Genomic DNA, 19,150 nt, shown 5'->3' on the forward strand with positions numbered 1-19,150 from the left:
AAATATGTAAAGAAAAATAAATTTTACTAAGAATTCTTATAAAGAGTGATGCTGGCCCCTCTTCCAGATGCCATGCCATTTCTCAGCATGACCTCTCTCCATGTTAAATACACTATAGCCCAAAGCCATCTGCCACACGGTGACCCAAATAAAGCCCTCACCAGAAGTTAATGGGGCTACTGACCTTTTCTTTTCTTTGTGTATTACCATCTTCGGTTTATTTATTACAGTAACAGAAAGCAAACAAATACAGGCATCTTCATGATAGCAGTCACTTGGAAGATGCTCCAGGGAGAGGCTCTGTCTTCTGGATGAATGTATCTTAAAAACAAAACTTAACTATGAAGAGGGGAAATAAAAGAGGCTGGGGTGGAGGCTAGGCAGAAAGAGATGCATCCTGAAAGCTGCCTCCTGGGATAGTGTCCACGAATCTGCATGGACCCAAAATCCCCTACAGAGGAACTCTACAGCAGAATTCACGGTTTCCCTTCTCTAAATTCTGTGCAGGACGGAGGGAAACAAGAACAAAATCTATGATTCCAGTTCAGCAAGTCTACATCAGGTTGCCAGCGCTATCCCAGCTGAGAAAAGGGCAGAATGCTTCACCTGTCATTGACCTATCCTCATCGACAACATCACTGAACTTGATGAATATGTGGAAAATTCACAATCTTCCACAGATGACATGACTAAAAGGCCAGATTCTCCATCAGACTTCCTGGATTCTAATGCCAGCTCCATCCTCATCAGCTGCATCAACTTGGATACGAGGCTTAACCTCTACCTCAGTTTTTGATGCTTCATATCTTGTATGATATCCTCAATAAATGTTATTATATTTATTATTAAAATTCAAAGTATCTGATCACCATAGACTCCACCAAAAGACTCTAAGAATCTAGGCTAATCCTCACAGCTGGTGAAGAAAATCCTATTTTGTAAGACATCCTTTCATAAGCAGAAATGCAACCTGTGGCTGTTTAGCATGTGACATAGCTCTGGCACAGGTGAGCATCTGTTTTCTGACTTCACTTGGGTATGCATTAATTACTTCTCTCATTGTTGTGACCAAAGATCTAACAAGGATCAGCTTAAGGGAGGAAGAACTTATCAGGGCATACAGTTTAAGAAAAAATACAGCCAGTCATGGTGAGGGGCCTGGCAGCTGGAACACACAGTAAAGGGTCACACTGTGTTTGCAGTCAGGAAGCAGAGAGTAGACAGGACAAGGGGTCAGGTTGGAAACCCTCAAGGCTCTGCCTGCAGTGGTCTGTAGATGGAAGTTTCTATCCCGCCAAGTACTGCAGCCATTCAATCCCAAATAAACACACAGAGGCTTACATTCATTATAAACTGTTTGGCCTATTGCTCAGGTTTATTACTAACTAGCTCTTACAATTTAAATTAATCCATATTCCTATCTATATTTAGCCACATGGTTTGGTACCTTTTCTCAGTGAGGCATTCTCATCTTGCTTCCTCTGTGTCTGGCCAATGACTGCATCTCTGCCTTTCCTCTTCCCAGAATTCTCCTAGTCTGATTTCCCTACCTATACTTCCTGCCTAGCTACTGGCCAATCAGCATTGCATTAAACCAGAATGAGTGACAAGTCTTTACAATGTACAAGAGCATTCTCCCACAGCAGGCCACTTCCAGATCCTCCTATTAAGGTCCTGCAACCTTCTCCAAAACAGCACCATCAGCTAGAGGTCAAACATTCAAGCACATGAACCTATGGGGGACATTTCATATTCAAAGCACAATGAAACCTAAATGGAAGCTATGGAGTTTCCCCCTTAAGATTCTTTTTAAATTGAATAAGCACTCTCTACAATGGGCAGCAGCCAGGAAGCATCTCATGTTAAAGTAACAAGCAGTTTTCACAGGTCAATAAAGTTGACTTAAACTGCTGTTATCTTGATCCAAAGAAATGCTATTACCTAGAGATGTGAAGGTATAGAAAGGAAGTATAGGAAGCAGATCCTTCCACTTAGTAAGATTGCAATGAAAATAGCTATTAACATGCTATTAATCTTCATTCAAAAGAACTTTCAGTCTCATTAAGAAGCCATTTCTGATGGACCTGAATGAGTGATGGCCAGGTATAAGTAAATCGCGATCATGGGCAAGCATGGAGGGCATACGTGGGGGCAAGCGCAGCGGAGCACCTACATCCTATTGCTATTACTTCCAGAATCGTGCTGCTGTTCGGGCAGTTTCCAGCCGAAGACAAAAGGCAGATGACGTGGACCATGACTTCCACAGCTCTCTCAGGTGGCAGGGTTAGTAAGATGATGAGAACCAAATCACATTGCTCTTACTCCTTTTCAAGCAAAAAGGGTGTTTGCATATTCCTGCTGGGAAGAAAACACTCTGATTTGGGTAATGTCCTTTGTTCCTCTTTTCGGTTATTCAGAGAAGCCCTCTCCCTCCAACATGAAGCATCATGGAGAAATAAAACTCTAGCAGGCTTTGATCCTGGACAGTCTGAAGCCTGCTTGGAGTTGGAAGGGTAGTGTCTGCAGGCGACAGAGGTGTCGGGCTCATTCACAATGTCCGAGCCCTGAATGAGGATTAGACAGAAGAGCAGAATGGTGGTATGTGATAAAGACACTTAAAGGGAATTTAACGGTTTGTTCTCTTCCAAATTACTGAACATTAAGTTTAAATGTTTTCATATAAATATTAAATTATATGTATATAACTGAGTTGCAAATTTGCACTTACCACCCAGTTTCACAAGGAAAACGTGGCTTTATTTTCCTTCACTGTTATCCTCCCTCCAAGTTTCTGCTCCACTGAGGAAGAGGAGAAAACACATTTGTCTCAAGCTCTTCCTTTTAAATGGTGTCTTTTGCCCATTTATTCTGTCTTAAATATAGAATTCTATTGTTGTTTCTGTCCTCGAATGACACTTGGTGATAGGAAAGGTGTATGGCCCGCACAGCTTCTTTGTGTCTTTCTCTGTACCTGTCTAGATCTATTGTCTTCCGAACACCACTGGTCCCCTCTGGCCTTTTGGGAAACTGCAATTATTTCTTTCTAGATTATTCCCTTTCAGAGAGAGCTCTGTCTCTCATTACAGACACGGCCATCCCCAGGATCCAGTTACTATGGCCCCCAACACATTGGCCATAGTACCAAACCAATCTTGCGGGCCCTCCTAGGCTGTAGAAGAGGAAAAGGTGTCCAAAACCATTGCTTTCCCATTTCAACCATACCCTCCTGACTTGTAAAAGGAGGGGAGAAAATAGCTGTAAAAAATAGATGTGTCTCACCACATCTAGTTTCTACCAGTTAAAGTTGTTAAACGACTGTGACCTTCAGCAACATGGCCACTGCTACACATTTCAAAGCTGATAAACAGGGAAGAACTTAGAGTAACCCCAATCCGTCAGACCCTTCCTGAACCTAACTCTCCTGATCAATGAGCAATGGATTTGTTTTAATCAAGCAAACACAGACTGATGGACACATTCTGACTTTGCCATGGTGAAAACGTTCCATCATGAATTAGTATAAGTATCATGAACCTCTTCCTTCTCTGGTGCATAAAACATCCTGTCAGTCCCTCCCAGGAAGCCCTTCCATTCAGAGCTGTGTGTTATGTTTGGGATTTAAGGAAGAAGCTCAGTGCTTGCTTGCTTTGTTGAACACTGTAGTCATTGGTTTCCTGTGAATGCCTGAGCAGAGGAGTAAGGACTTGAGCATGGATGTCTTGGCCTTCTTCTTGGATCTTCAGGGCCTTCCTCTGAAGTGCTCTCTTTCTTTAGTAGGACATTCCCTGTGTTGTTGCTCCCAGGGGAACTATGCCTTTGGCCGATCAAGGCAGCAGACTGGATACCGGGGAAACTGACTTTCCAATTAAGAAACATCTCGAGAAGTATTTTAAAATTATCATTCCCACCAGACACTATATCAAAAAATGACACAAGAAATCTGGCAAACAAAAGTCAAAGTCCTGTATGTTGCTTACTAGTTATACACTAATAATTTGTAACTCAAAGCTCTTAGTGTGAACCATCTACATTTCCAGGACCTTTACTCTTTTAACTCCAGCTCTTTCCCTATAAGGTAGGTATTACTATCATTACCATAATTTTATAAATGAGAAAACTGAAACACAGGACAATGAAGCAACCTTGTCCATGGTTACAAGGTGAACTGTGCATGGGCAGGGTTCGAGTCTCGACAGCTTGGTGCCTGAGATACTCACACCCAGCTGCTAGGGTACTGCAGCTAGGTGCCAACATACCAAAGCCAGGACGCAGGAGTCTTAGGAAGAAAGGAAAGCTGCACATTGTGAGGATTTTCCAGGTACAAAAAAAAAAAAATTATGTACATGGTTTCTAATTTCATCTAAGAAGGAAAAAATAAGGAACAGAATATGCCACATTCATCTGGCGAAGTGACTAGTTGGTTAGAGGAGCTTTTGTTCCTGCTTCTTAAATTGGAAAAAAATGATAGCATTAGAGTAGACCTGGAAGTTAAGAGGACCAGTCTTTGATTCTCCATTAACAAAGGGATCTTTCTAGCTATTCACACCTGATCACACAATGGAACCATTATTAGAAAGACTTCAGGGAAGAGACCATCAATGTATTTTCTCCCTCTGCAGAAACCAGCCAGAGACAAGAATTTGCTATAAAATTATCTGGATTTAATCGCTATCAACATCAGAACCATAGTACATTAAAGTACAAAACTTTTATGTACAATTACACATACAAAAAAATGTTCTTTGTGAGGAGCAATTTGAAGCAAATCTGACAAACAGCAAGAATCATTCTTATTTGAGGTTTGAAAGGAAAAATGGAAATTTCCAAGATCTCTCCCTCCTCCATCGGGCCCCAGTGACCCTCAGAACATCCATTTGCAAAGGCCTGAGGTAGGAAGGCAGGTATTAACAATGTGAGACACTCATTCCTCCCCTCTTCTGGAAAAGATGACGTTTTTAGGAAACGTTTTCCATTATTTATTATACTGATGTTCCATCCATCTGCATCATTAGGTTCAGTAGTTACCATGACAATATGATGCCTACAGCAATCTAACTTGATAGCCAGATGTCAGAATGGGAAAAAATAGGACCAGCTAAGAAAGTGAGAGAAATATAATTAGTCTGAACCACATAGAAAATGTGCTCAAAACTGGGACCAGGAGGAAAATTGCTGAAATGTCATTGAAAAAGGAATCACTGAAGGGCAGCAATAATCAAATTCAATGTAAAAACTTTGCTAACAAGAGCCATAAACTGGTCTTTAAGCAAGTCGAATGAAGGAGTCCAAGCTATTCTGGGATGTTGCTCCAAGTCCCTGCTGCATAGCCCAGTAGTGTCATTTTGGTTCTTGTCATAGGATTCTCAGGACCCTCATTTTCCTGAGGGTCTCAAGCTCCCACCCCAAGTGCTGTTGCCATGGCAATCAACTGAGGACATTATCCCCTGCTCCTCCATCCGATGAGATAATTCCCATCACTCTAAAGCTAAGCTGAAGACTAGACCAAGTTGTGTCTAGGGAGATCCTGCCCTTTAACTCCAGGTAGCCCTTGTTCTGTGGTTCACAGTGAGTCCCTGAACATGAAGTAAGCGGGGCACTGAGAGGTGGAGAGCAATGGAAGCAAAGGTGCTCCAGGAGATGAGGCCGGGATTCTCACAAGCCTGGAACAAATGCTCACTCTCAGCATGGTTGGGTTGGGTAGCGGCGCTGGGCTAGGCGATTTGGCCGGTTCAGGTTAGTAGCTGGAGAAAGCTGGAAAAGAAGAGACGCAACACTAGAGGATAGCTCCGAGAATGTCTCCACTATGGGACTAGCTTGTTGAGCAAGGGTCCCCACTGCAGCTGTAGGTGGCTTCTCGACACTGTGTTCATTCTAACACACAACCTTCACCTCTGAACGATAAAAGGAAGCTTGATTTTGTAAATAGCAAAGGCCAAAGAATATATCTAGAGCCATCCTAGGGCACTGAGGAGCAGAGAGTATGGCTCCTCTCAAAGTTTACAGGAATCCCCTCACCCCAAGACAGGACCACACCAAAACATCAGCACTGTGTCTCTCGTGTCTCAGGATCAATTACAGATTAAGAGTGATGTTCAGAGCTGTGACATTTCTTGAGCATTTTCTAGGTACCATATTACATACATACTAGGTTTGCAATAACTTCTGCTAGTTCTATTTTACTGATGTAGGAGAGGCTCATTAATTACCCAGGAACTCACATTCAGTGTGTGGAAAAGTGGAATTGTGTGCCATCCTTCTTGGTCTATGACCTGACCTCTTAACTCCTCCCCGTAAGAATGGTCCTTACCTGAGGGACCTGGGATGGATTGTAGAGAGGAACAGCACCTTGCAAGGTGGGTGGAGGAGGCAGAGCACCTGGTGGGGAGTAGAACTCAGAAGAAACACCCTGTAGTTGCAAATAACAGAGAATCTGATCCGTGGCTGCTTCCCGGTAGATTAGAACCTCCCACAGGAATCAGTGTTGGACAATAGAAGGGTTTCTTATAAAACTCAAGTGGCCACAACCAATGCCAGGACCTGGGATGGCCATGTAGAGACAGGAGCCCTTAGATCCAAAGAAAGTAGGAAGAAAAAGTCACAATAAATTAGATCAGAACATTAAATCACTATTAAACTCTTCAAAAGGCCTCAGATAGTACAAGAGCACTCCAACCAGGCTTCAAGAAATAGAAACGTTTTCCTAGGAATAGTCATGAAATCCCTAACTATATAGACAATTTATAAAGAATTTATGATAGCCCCGGCCGAGTGCACATGAGTGAACTCCACTTCCCACTAAGACAGAAGCAGCCAGGCCCTGAACTCCATTTGAGCTGCACGGACTGAAGTGTGACCCTCCAAAACAGCACATGATAAAGCCCCAGTTTCTCAGCATGAGACAGAATCCTGAAAGCAGCTGCACAGGTGCCTCACCCAACACATGTGGTGTCCTTACAAAAGGAGGAAAGTTAACACAAACACATTAGACACATACAGAGGGAAGAATCCAGTGAAGACATAGGGAGAGCAGCCAGCTGCAAAACAAAGAGAAAGCCTTAGAAGAAACCAGATCAGCCAGCAGCGCCTTGGTCATGTACTTCTGCATGCCCTAGATTTGTAAGAAACTGCCCTGCCACTGCCTAGGCCCTCCAGGCTGAGGTACTACGTAGGCAGCTGGAGCAGAGTCTTACAGAAGTTGTCTCCATGTCCTGAGAAGTTCATCCTTTATAGGAATGCTCCTCAGGCTGCTGAAGACATTCAGTCCTCACACACACAGGGGTCTTCTGAACTCCTAGGCCCCAGTCCGTAGCCTGCTTACCTGTGGCCCTGAAAAGCCTCCAATCCCAGTGACCTCAGCTATCCCACTGCTGTTCAAAGATCCAAGTGGATTGCTCCCACCTAGAAGGCAAGAAATCAGAGCTGTCTCACACGCTCAGAACCGAGGAGTTTCCACATCCAAGAGAGTAGGCCTAGCCTAGGAGCATCAAAAGCACCAGAGATGACCCGAAAGATGAAACTGGCGGTACCTATGCCTCTGGAGGAGGTGCTGGCATCTGAGAGAGATGGGGACTCAAGTGGAGGTGTTGGTGAGAGACCCATGCCAGTATGGTGAGGAGGTGATGTGCTGGGAGACTCCTGCTTGGTGGGAAAGAGGCGGGATGACATCACTGCTCAACAAATTCATGCCAACCTACATGTGTTCTGGCATCCACAGTGGTGATGTCCATGTAGGCAACTCCCCACCAACACCATTTCCTTCTGTGAAGCTTCTAAGAATGTGGGCAGGCTTCCTGTTGCTAAGCCTCTGAAGTAAAAATTCTCCATCTTAATTTTCTAATATTTCTACCCTTTTCCTCTCTCCTCCCCTCTCACTCTCGTGTGTGTGTCTGTGTTGCTTTTTTGTGAAATAATGTCAAACTATGTAGCCCAAGCTGTCCGAGAACTCATAGCAATCCTCCTGCTTCAGCATTCCAAAAGTTTTGATTACATGCATGACCCACTATGTCTGACTTCCAAGGCCTGTCTCACTCTGCCTTTTGCCTTTAAAAACAGATTTATTTCCTGTGGTCTCCTTTCTTTTAGCCCAAGGTAGAGTGTGATGCCAGGGCTATGATGTGTCTGGGTTTCCTCTGGGTCTACAGGGAGGGGCTGCCAGCCCATCTGTGGAGGTTACCTCTGAGTCAGAGCTGCCGGAGGAGTCTTCATCTCCAGAGGGGGACGCGCTGTTGGCAGGCTTTGATCGAAACCAACTGAACCAGCCAAATCCAGAGCTCTGAAGGGCAAGGGGTATTGTTAAGGCCACTGGACTTTTTTCTCTCACCAACTGTGAGAGCTGCCCAACCGGGCACAAGTGTTGGGGGGGCCCGGGCTCTGGACTCTGATCCACTGTTTGAAACAGGGATGTGTTGCGGGGAATACAGAAAGGAACAAGTCCTCCACCTTTGTAGCCGCTTTCCCATCCCCTGGCTTTCCTCTCTGTGACGTATCGTGGTGAGAGGGCTCGTCTGCCCCATCCAAAGATCCCCCCTCATCTTCCTTGGCTGAAACTGTGGAATCCTCAGAAAACCTTTGAGCCCTGGGAGCTGGTGGTGCCTGAGATAAAACAAAACAACAGAGATTCACAAGGAGCTTAACAGATGGCAGAGCCCATGTCCATGTGACCTCTCGCTCCGGACCCAGGGCTAGCCTGGGGAGATCCCATCCTGCTGGGGAGGGAGGCAGTCTTCCCCATGAAAATGCCTGAGCATAGGTGAAAAGACAAGTCCGGACCCGCCCAGTCTTCATTTCCTCCCTAAAACTCCGGGTTTGTCTGTCATAAAGCCTCTCCAGGTCAGAGTGTCCAGAACTGGAAGCTACTGCTGGGGATAAAAAAGTTCCTGGAGTGCCTCTGAGAGACCCTCACACTCCGAAGCCAGAAAAGTTAGCAGCCAGTGCATCTAACCTCAGAGCTTATTTCCCAACAGGCTCTCCCAAGAATAACTGAACATATACACCAGAAGGGAGCCAAAAAACACCCACACCTACCCTTAGCCTGGTAAAATATGCATAGCCAATAAAGTTCACTTTAACCACGTATAACACAGTGGCATTAAGTATATGCACAGTGTTATCCAGATATCAGCAGTACCAATGCCCAGCATTTCTCATCATCCCATCAGAAACACTACCACCCTAGCCCCATCCGCAAACCCTGGCCACCTCTGCCCCATTCTATCCTGTCTCGTTGAGTTTGCCTATACTAGGTATCGCATATGAGTGTTATAATGCAACATATTGCTCTTTATATTGTATTTTCATTTTATATTCTCAATAGAGCATAATTAATAAAAAACTATGCAAAATACTATAGCAAAAATACAGAAAGGGCTACATTTTTTATTTGCATGTTTATAATGTCTCCAGTGTACCAGACGCTGTTCTAAGTGCTCTTCCTATCATGATCCACTGAATCCTCTCAACAGTACCATGAGAAGTGCACTGTTATTACCCTTTAGTTTCAGATATGAGAAAACCAGCACGCAGCCATGCCCGAAGACACACAGCTAGTAAAATACAGAGAGGGAACTCTAACCTGGCTTTCCTCCTAAGAATCTCTTCCAATTCCGTAAGTCAAGACATAGGCAAGAGCCTATATTCTAGGGCGGCCACAATCTGTGCTGTGGAAGTGTCAAAGAAAGGAGGCAGGGAATGGAAAAGCACAGCAGAAAAGGAAGGGGTAGGTGGAAGGGAAATGGCAGAGAAGAAAAGGCCTGTTTGTAAGTGCCCTCCCTTGTGCACTCCACAGTCTAACAGGAATCTTCCTTCACTAATGCAAGGGTGTCCATGAAGGGCTCCCTCTACAGTGATACCTGTGCCCTAGTCACCTGACTCATTTCCATGCTGTCCTCTGGCCCTGCTCAAAGACTTCCTCAAAGACACGGTCCTGGTCCCTCCTCTCTGCCCACTGTTCATCTCTAGTTCTCTCCATCAGACGGCAGAGCATCAGGCTGGCTGTATCTGTCCACTGATGCACGCCCAGCCCCACCCCTGTGCCTGGCACGCTGTTAGAGTCTGGCAGACACTTGCAAAAGAATGGAATACTTTCACACAATGGATCTTGTCATACCATTTCTGAAAATATACTTGTGAATGATAGAAAAAAATCTTAAATGGTGTTAAATAACAAGTAGAAAAATACACCTGTTTTAACTATTGAAAAGCATGTACATATGTATTTATTAATATACATATATGTACATATATACACATACATGGGGGAAAATGAATGAGAGAGCCAAAACATTTACTATGAAATTCTGAGTAGCATTTACTTGATTCTTCATTTTAATTTCTCTATAACAATAGTGTACTACTTTTTCTGCAAAAAAAAGTATAATTTTTTAAAAAGATCCATAGCCCTGGGGATGAGAGATTGTTCAGTGGTTAAGAGCACTGTCTGGTCTTCCAAAGACCAGGGTTCGATTCCCAGTGCCCACATGCTGGCTCATAATCAACCATAACTCCAGTTTCAGGAGATCTGGTTCTTTCTTCTGGTCCCTGAGGGTACCAGGCACACACATGGTACACAGACATACATGCAGGCAAGACACACATACACATAAAAAATAAATAAATCTAAATTTAAAAAAACAAAAGATCTGTAGTCCATTAATACTTAAAAAGAACTATGTGATGTAATCGTTTAACCAATGCAAAGCTGCAGAACATCTTGTTTGGCATCAGAGTTGAGTGCTGTGCAGTCTGTCGGCAATAGGTAGAAAGAAGGATTGGGCAGAAGAGACATAGCAGGTACTCTCAGTCTTACCATAGAGATCTGACATAAACCAAGTGGAATGCCAAAATAAACACCAGTGCTGCTCCTCAACATGGAAGAAGAGGGTGCAGAAGAACAGAGAGCCACCTATCAGCCATCTCTACTGTTCTGTCCCCCAGTGACACAGGCTGGGGGACAGGTGGAACTAAGCATACACAAGAACACAGCCTCCTTTCCAACTCTTGGGGTTTCAGATGAAAAGAAACAAGGAATGATTTGCACACGGTAGAAGAAAGCATTTCCAGTGCCCGAGGGGAGCCTGGGTGTGGCTGAGAAACCAGGGGCCAATAACAAACAGCAGATGCATTGGAGTAATTACCAGTAGTTCCCCTACCCACCTGAGGACTGGAAACGACTTCTAAACCATCGGGATCTTGTAGGGGTTCTTGAGGGGCTGTGTTCTCCCCTAAAGCGCCAAAGAAAAACAAAGAGCATCAATTTGTACTCTTCCTACCCATCTTGAAGAAAGGAAATGGAAACCCAGTGGCTTAAGTGGCAAGAGCTTATACCACAAGCAAATGCAAAATCTACTTGCTCGGCTCCACTCAGTTCACGCCACCTCGTGACACACTGGCCAACCCAACTCTACCTGCTAAACACCAAGGTTGTTCCATGGGTATGTAAGGAGTCACAGCAGCATAGAGCTAGATCCCAGGGACTGTTCCCTACCCTCCTTCCATGCGGGTCTCTATCTCGGCTAGGAATACAGTCCCAGCCACAGGTCCTGTCAATAAGATCCTGGGTTGAAGATGATACCAAAAAGAAGCCCCTTGACCACCATCCATGAGACATAGGGCATTTTCATCACTGCTTTGTAGGCTCGACATGTCAAACCACATATTCCAAGGAAAAGACAGAACAGTGATGTCTGTCCTGCTCTACTTTTTCCCCGCATAGACGTGTGTGGGCTAGAAGAGAACACACTCCTTCAGGCTAGCAAGAGCAGACCAAAAATGCATTCCCCATGTGCCTTTGTTAGTTCCAAGCCCACTTCCTCCAGTCGGTCCCTGTGCCTCCCTCACTTGCCTCTTTACCACCAAGACTTCCACCCTCCTCCTGGCTGGCAGGTCTTACCAAGGGAAGGATGTATCCGCGGCATTTCCTCCCCAGCCCTTGCTCCAGGAGCCCCTGTCACTGCCGCGCTGTTGTTGCTGCCGTCGCCACTGGTCACTGACAAGTGGGTTGCAGGAACCGAATAAAGAGGCACCGGGGTTCCCATGTGCCCCAAGCCTTCTCTCTCTGAGTAGGGATCTCGCTGCAGGGGCAAAGGCTGCTGTGTGATGGGCTGGGTCAGGCCTGTCTGCTCAGGCATTGGCCACGGGACTGAGCTGTACCCAGGGTCTCCCGCGTAGCTTTGATATCCTGGAAGATCCTGGTAGGAAGTGTCTAAGGAATAAGATGTGGCAGTTACAGACAAATCGTCCTTAGCCATCCCTGCTCTTGCCCTCTCCAGAAAGCAATCACACAGACAGGCTGCTCTGTGTGGCCTCCTAATGACAGCGAGCGAAGCACTGACAAACAGTAACTCCCCTCCCTGCTGCCTTCAGAATGGTGCCCTCCACTCTGGGATGATCTGGGAGCCTTTATCCTATGGGTTGAGAGGCCAGAAACGGCATCCGACTGAATTCTACACCTTTTAATATTTGCATGTTTACACACTCTACTTTAAGAGGGCTTCATTAGACTTTAAAAGCTTACAGTTGAAAGAAAATTGAATGACATTCTAGAAATGATGGCTTTAGTTGTAAAGAATTGGGGTTTATTTGCCCTGGACGGGGCCTTGCTGGTATGATCAATTAAAGTGTGGGTGTGAGAAATGTTTGGCCTGAGGGTGCAGGGATGCTGTGGGGTGCCAGCCTTTATGTTCCAGGGCTGGAAGAGCGTCACCATGTAGAAACACCCAGACAGGCTCTCAAAAAGACAAGAAACAGAAGCCAAAGCCTCCTTACATTCCACCCATCCAGCAAGCAAAAGAAGGCAAGAGACAAGGGCTCTTGTCTGAATCAGGGGAATGATTTCGGGGAAATGTATGGAGTTAATTTGGAATTTAACTCCTACTGACCAGACACTTAGAGGTATGCTGGGGGAGGAATAAGGAGGTGGAGAAAACACTTTGAAACTTATATGGCCAATTGAAAGCTCAAAATCTTCATTCTTCCAATGTCTAGAACACTAATATAAAATACTAATAATGTGTACTCTCTGGACTCAAGAAAGATATCTAACTGGGAGCAAGGTATTCACACAGGTGAAGCAATTAGGTAGCAATAAAAAAAGTGAAATAGTCAAGTATTTGAAAACCCAGCCTACAAAGTAAAAAACCTTCATGCTACAGGAATTTGGACGTGTCCAGGTGTGTAAGGCCAGCAAGGGCCAGTCAGAAAAGGCAGTCTGGATCAAAGGGCCTAATTCCCAGACAAAGAAGACACCAAGGAAGGGGACGCGTAGGTGTGGCTGAAAGTATTTTAGTCACATTATAGCAGTCAGAGCTTTGCACGCAGTACCTGTTGTTCCTCTGGCTCCATATATATGTGAATTAGTAGAATTGAGGTCTCCAAGGTCTCCTGCTTTACTTTGCTGTTTGAAATAAAGTAAAAATTCTTTTAAACAATATAAAGGAAAATCAGGGCAGAAGGCAAGGTAATGGCGAAACCATGGCCAGACAAGGAAACACCACTAAAATGCCCAGGGTCCAGAGTCATGCAGATGAGACACTGTTTCTTAGGTCTCCAGGATAGCTACAGCCAGTGTCACCATCCTCCCCAGAGTGAGGGGCCGAAGCAAGGAATTAAACTGTAGGCCTCTGAATTTGCTACCCAGGGAAGGTGAAAGGGCAGTGCACATTTAAAAATCCACTTTGTCCTGTCTTCAGAGCAGAGTGGAAGAAAGGAAATGGGGGAGGCCCTGCTCCAATTACTCTTCTGATTATGGCCAGCAGCTTTTGCAATAGTCAGAACAAAAAGGAAAGGCCCGGAAGTCTTTTAAGCAATTGCCCTACATTACATGAAAGTGACACAGGTCCACTGTGATCCATTGTTCCTAACAGAGATGGGGAAGCTTTGATGGCTGCGAAGCATTCTCTGGGACCTCAGAGACAGAGTGGCTGGGAAGAGCGCCCCCCCTGTGGTACTAGGCAAACACAGGAAAATGTTTGCACATGGCAAAAACCGCAGTGAACAGAAAACTCTGAATCCCAACACTGGGGACATTGACCTTGCCTCAGAAGTGATGGGAGATGCCCAGGGCTGGGAACTGGGCCCTTCTGCGTCCAGTCTATGTCTGGGAAACACAGGGTACCCAGTGACCCTGTCTCACCCTGCTCACCTCCAGTTCCTTGTGCTGCCTCCGCAGTTGCACCAGCCAATCTGGTTCCAGGTCCCTGTCCCCAGGGCGTCTTTCTAGAACCAGTGGGTCTGACAGCTTCAGTTTCTCTGCAAGCTGAGCCGAGTTTCCAGGTGGGCCAGGGGATAGAAAGTGAGAGAAATGGGGCACAAGGGAAGACAACAGGGAAAAAAGGCAATAAGAAGGAGGGAGACAGAGTCATAATTCACTCGCACATCACATTATAAAGAATAATTGAGAAATAACAAATTCAGCCGATCTCCTCCCAAAATTGCAGCATCAATAAATAAGCAACCCATTTTGGCATTATTTCCCCCAAATATGAGAGTTAAAAAATAGCTCCTCAGCTTTGTGCTGTGCAAAGCTGTCTTCTCTGCAAGAAACTTCTAGAATAGGAATGCGGGGAACACGGGCACCTTGTTCATGCTAATTCTGGTTCTGGTCTGGGCAGGAAGGAGCTCAGATCTACACCGCTAACAACCTGATGCTGCTTTCTGATTCGAGGCATCATCGTGTTCTGTATCTGGGCCATCAATCCTCCAGCTGAAATGTCAGCGCATGGGGGGAGGGGGACCTCTGCAGCACAGACTTTATTGGTTACAGAATCTAACACTTGGGCCTCGTGTACAGCAACATGCAAACTGAAGTGCACCATGCCTTCTACTCTCCAGCTAATGGAGTTTTTTCTTCAGCTAATTGGAACAACTATTTGCCTGATCGTTGTTTTCTTCCCAAGGAACTAAGGGCTGGTGTGTTTTTGTTTTCTTTTTTTTTTTTAATGTGTCCCACACGTGATAAAATATTCTATGCATTTAAAAGTATTTTAATAAGGATCATTTCCTGTTTTAATCACTAAAATCTATTTTCAAAGGCCTGCTTTGGTAATTAGAACAGCTCACCGCAGCTAGAAGTTTAACTAACTGTACCAGAAAAACAGAAATAACGCCCGCTTTTCAGTCCCCCAGCCCCGCTGCCCCCTATCCAGCCCGTTGTTCTTTGTGTGGGCAGACTTCTGCTTATCACATCAGGGCATGCAAACATGGTCAAAGACAGTTGTGGTCTCCAATTTCGCAGCATGTTCAAAGAAGATGAAACGTGGAGTCTAAGCCTCTCTACAATGGCCTCCCTGAACGCTGAAGATAACACACCTACAGAGACCCTTTTGAGAAGCTCACCTTGATGAGCTCTGCTAATAGCACAGGGTGACTGCTCCCTCCCCGGCTCAGGACGGCCTCCCCAATGGCTTCACAGTAATGCAGGGCCTGGGATGCCAGGCCATAATCTGCCAGCCGGGAAGCATAAAGGAGCTTATACACCTGCAAAGAGAAACGGGGCCAGTGATGAGTCCATCCAGGCAGGAGAGGGGGAGAGAAATGGAGATAAGACTTCTTGGAAGTCAGCTGACTGCCAGCTTCCGCTCACTCTGGCATCCAAATAGAAAGGGCCCAGTGCCATTTGGGGCAATTTATCTGTATATGGGCACAACTCCAAATCCAGCCTACATACAGTTCCTGCATTATGGAGAAAAGGATAGGGGTGGGGGTCACATCAACGCATCTTCCCATGCTCCATTGGACAGGCAGCCTTTTTATCCAACAGTTCACATCACGGGGAGCCTGGGCATGTGAAGTTCAGTCCCAGGCACAAGGGTCCACATGAAGATACAAAATGAGTGCTTTTGCAAGGGCACTGAGTCCAGAGGGAAGCACAGAGGAAATGCAGGAGTGGGGAGGGGCTTTCAGAGAAGGAGCTATAGGACTAGATCAAGTATGATGCTTCTGGTCCAATCCAAGCTCATACTAGGTGTGGGACATTTGGGCTAGTTCCCTTCCCTTTCTGTGCCTCAGTTCCCCCATTATAGCATGGACAATACCACCTATTTCTTTGAAAGCTATAAAGATAAAATGAGGTGACCCACACAAAGTACTTAGAACAAATGGTGTACACACATGAGCTGGTAACACACCAAACCCTCTGAGCCTCATTTACCTCTTTCGCAAAAGGGGAAAACCCATAGGATTAGAAATAATATTCAAGAAGCATAGTACACAATGCTGAGTATGGGAAACAGTCAATAAAAATAGCTATGCTATGACTCTCAGTCCAGGACTGTGCCAGCATAGCTTGTGGGTAGGATAAATGAAGAAGAAAAAGAAAGGAAACCAAAGTGCCTATGCAGCAGCCATATAGAAGAGCAGTTAGGCAAGTAAAACTCTCAAAGAAGAGAGATTAAATAGGCTATAATACAGTGATTTATTCCAAGGTTGCATATGTTTTGTATTGTTGTGTGTTGTTATTATAGCTATGTTCATTCTCAACAGCAGGCACTGAAGGACATCCAATCATTAGAAAAGGCCTCTGATGTTACAAGATATTTGATTGCACTGTATAAAGATGTGTCACTGTGATTGGTTTAATAAAAAGCTAAATGGCCAATAGCTAGACAGGGAAACTAGGTGGGACTTCCAAGCAAAGAGAGGAACTGGGATGAATCTAGAGAGGAAGACGCCAGGAGTCGCAGACAAGTCAGAGGTACAGAATGAAAGGAAGGCAAGAAGTCACACGGTAGAATGTAGATGTTAAAATATGGGTTAATTTAAGATATACTAGCTAGTTGGAAATAAGACTAAGCTATGGGCTGAGTTTTCTAAATTAATAATATGTCTCCATATAATTATTTGGAAGCTGGCTGGTGGGACAGAGAAAGACTTATTATATATAGTACCCGACATGGGCCATATATTTCCACATAGGACCTCAGAAAGCTTCAAAAGAAAAGTTCCAAACACACAAACATGGAGCCAGACAAAACTTCTTAGTCCTCCAGTCTCTCAGGCAGGCCACAGAACACACAGATGTGGCTCCCGGCTGCTGCCTGCAGGCTGCAGCCAGCCACGAACCCATGCAGGGGCTGACATGCAGTTTAAGATTTGTCTCACATGGTCAGAAAATGCTGCAGGCACTTAGTAAAGCCAGTCCAGAAACAGAAAACCTCTAAAAAGGTACAGTATGTTTTAAAATGTGCTTAGATTCTAAAGAAAGAAATAAAAATGTGTATAGACATTAAAAAATAAACAGTTTAAAAATAGTAAAATAAAGTCTTAAAAAAAATAAAGTAATATAGAAAGAATAAGTCACATAAAATGGGAAATACATAGCATGTCTGGATCCTGTATGTTGTTTTATTGACGTTGAATTTTTTAAATGTTAATGAACAAAGAAAAATAATAGCTGCTGACATTGGAGTATGAAAACTGCTAAATTAAACCATCCAATAAATATATCTTAAGAATGCCGTAACTTCAAAACAGAAGTCAAAAAATATATTGCACTGGGGGGAGAAGTTTTGCTTTTAAGGCTATGGTTCTCTTCAAAATTAATGAAGATCAGCCGGGAGGTGGTGGCGCACGCCTTTAATCCCAGCACTCGGGAGGCAGAGGCAGGCGGATCTCTGTGAGTTCGAGACCAGCCTGGTCTACAAGAGCTAGTTCCAGGACAGGCTCCAAAACCACAGAGAAACCCTGTCTCGAAAAACCAAAAAAAAAAAAAAAAAAAAAAAAAAAAAAATTAATGAAGATCAGATTTGATTGGGGGAGACCTCCTAAAAATTTAGGCTACAGGCATAAAAAAGACAGATTACAGGATAGGTGATGTATATGCTTGGTCCCTCTACTATGGGAACAGCTCTGAGACTGGATGAGACATGATAAATCTTATTGGCTACAGAGTCCTCATGACTTATTACCACATGCCACCCTTTCATATGGCATGGACAGAGGTTTGGTTATACAGCCCAAACAAACTTATAAGTTGACAGACATCTTTTATCTGCTCAAACATAAAACAAAAACATCATCTTTGGCTGGCTTGTATATAACACACAGTCCATATTTATGTTAATGTAAATATGTATATTACCTTTGAAAGTTTTCAGAACTAGGGGACCAGACACCAATGAAAATGGGTGGCCCTGGTGATCCAGCCTTTCAGAGTGCCTCTGCTGCAGTTTCCTCAGAGTTCTGCAGTCAAAAACCACTTCAAAGCTGCTCACTGAGATGGTCCAGCCTCATAGACTATTCTAGCCAGGATTTCAGGTAAGCCTTCCACTTTCCTATCACATAGAGACTAGACAACAAATGTCATAGCTAGTTTTCTTAGGACTTCACCATTATCTCAATTTTCTCAGGGTCCCCTGGAGATGCTATTGGCCCCAGAAAACAGGAAACAGTCTCGAGGACACAATGTCCACATTCCCAAGAAGTGGTGTGAGTGGTTTTGGGTCATTGTGGGTTATAAATATTTGTCATTGGTTAGGGGGATTGGTTACAAGTTACTGTTGGTCATGATTGGGAGAAAAGCTGAACAAAGGAGATTAGATTCAGGAATCTCTTTCTGAAGAGTAAAAGGAGGGATACAGTATAAAAATGGTGGGATAAAAGGGTGAACTGTTGAGTCTATTTTTGAACAACTACTCATCTCAAATACTTTATGTTAGTATGGATTTTTGTATGTTGATACAAATTTCAGGCTATTTTTGTTATACTGTATATATGTTTCTACTCTTGTTTAAGGTATTGTACCTATACAGCTCATTTTAAAATGTAATGTAAAGTTTTAGTCCTTAAAAGCTATTTAAAATAATAGAGAAAAACAGGTTAGTAGTTAGTCTTCTATAACAATCAAACTTATAGTTATCTTATGCATGTTTTCAGGGTCAAAGAGATATATTTTAAATAGATAAATGGTCTTCAAATACTTCAAAAACCTACAGAATATGTCATTTAAAATGTTTTGATAATAAGGCTTTTCATGACAGTGAGACACATCTAATCTCCATATGGAGTTTTCTTTCATTGTGTGTGTGGCAAAACTAGTCATTTGGTCAAAACTAGAAATTACCCTTGCCTCAACTGCTGACAATATACTGTACAAATTGGACAAGCAGGACACAAAGGAAAAAGACTGCTGAACTTTGCCAAGAGAAGGTGGGACAGT

At 44.1% G+C, this 19,150-nt stretch overlaps 1 protein-coding gene across 1 annotated transcript in view; it reads right to left on the bottom strand.

Moving 5' to 3' along the window:
- Window positions 1–4,755: 4,755 nt before the first annotated feature.
- Sec16b (SEC16 homolog B, endoplasmic reticulum export factor) overlaps window positions 4,756–19,150 on the bottom strand; it is a 60,471-nt gene continuing 46,076 nt past the window's right edge. Inside the window, exons 16-26 of the mRNA XM_057770025.1 lie at window positions 15,331–15,471; window positions 14,138–14,251; window positions 13,318–13,390; window positions 11,888–12,199; window positions 11,152–11,219; window positions 8,440–8,592; window positions 8,174–8,272; window positions 7,527–7,635; window positions 7,319–7,398; window positions 6,308–6,406; window positions 4,756–5,751 (exon numbers count right to left, since the gene is read on the bottom strand). Of these exons, the coding sequence (XP_057626008.1) occupies window positions 5,680–5,751; window positions 6,308–6,406; window positions 7,319–7,398; window positions 7,527–7,635; window positions 8,174–8,272; window positions 8,440–8,592; window positions 11,152–11,219; window positions 11,888–12,199; window positions 13,318–13,390; window positions 14,138–14,251; window positions 15,331–15,471 (1,320 nt within the window). The 3' untranslated portion in view covers window positions 4,756–5,679. The remainder of the gene's footprint in view (window positions 5,752–6,307; window positions 6,407–7,318; window positions 7,399–7,526; window positions 7,636–8,173; window positions 8,273–8,439; window positions 8,593–11,151; window positions 11,220–11,887; window positions 12,200–13,317; window positions 13,391–14,137; window positions 14,252–15,330; window positions 15,472–19,150) is intronic.

The sequence above is a fragment of the Chionomys nivalis genome, chromosome 5 (assembly GCF_950005125.1).
Source record: "Chionomys nivalis chromosome 5, mChiNiv1.1, whole genome shotgun sequence".
Taxonomy (NCBI): Eukaryota; Metazoa; Chordata; class Mammalia; order Rodentia; family Cricetidae; genus Chionomys; species Chionomys nivalis.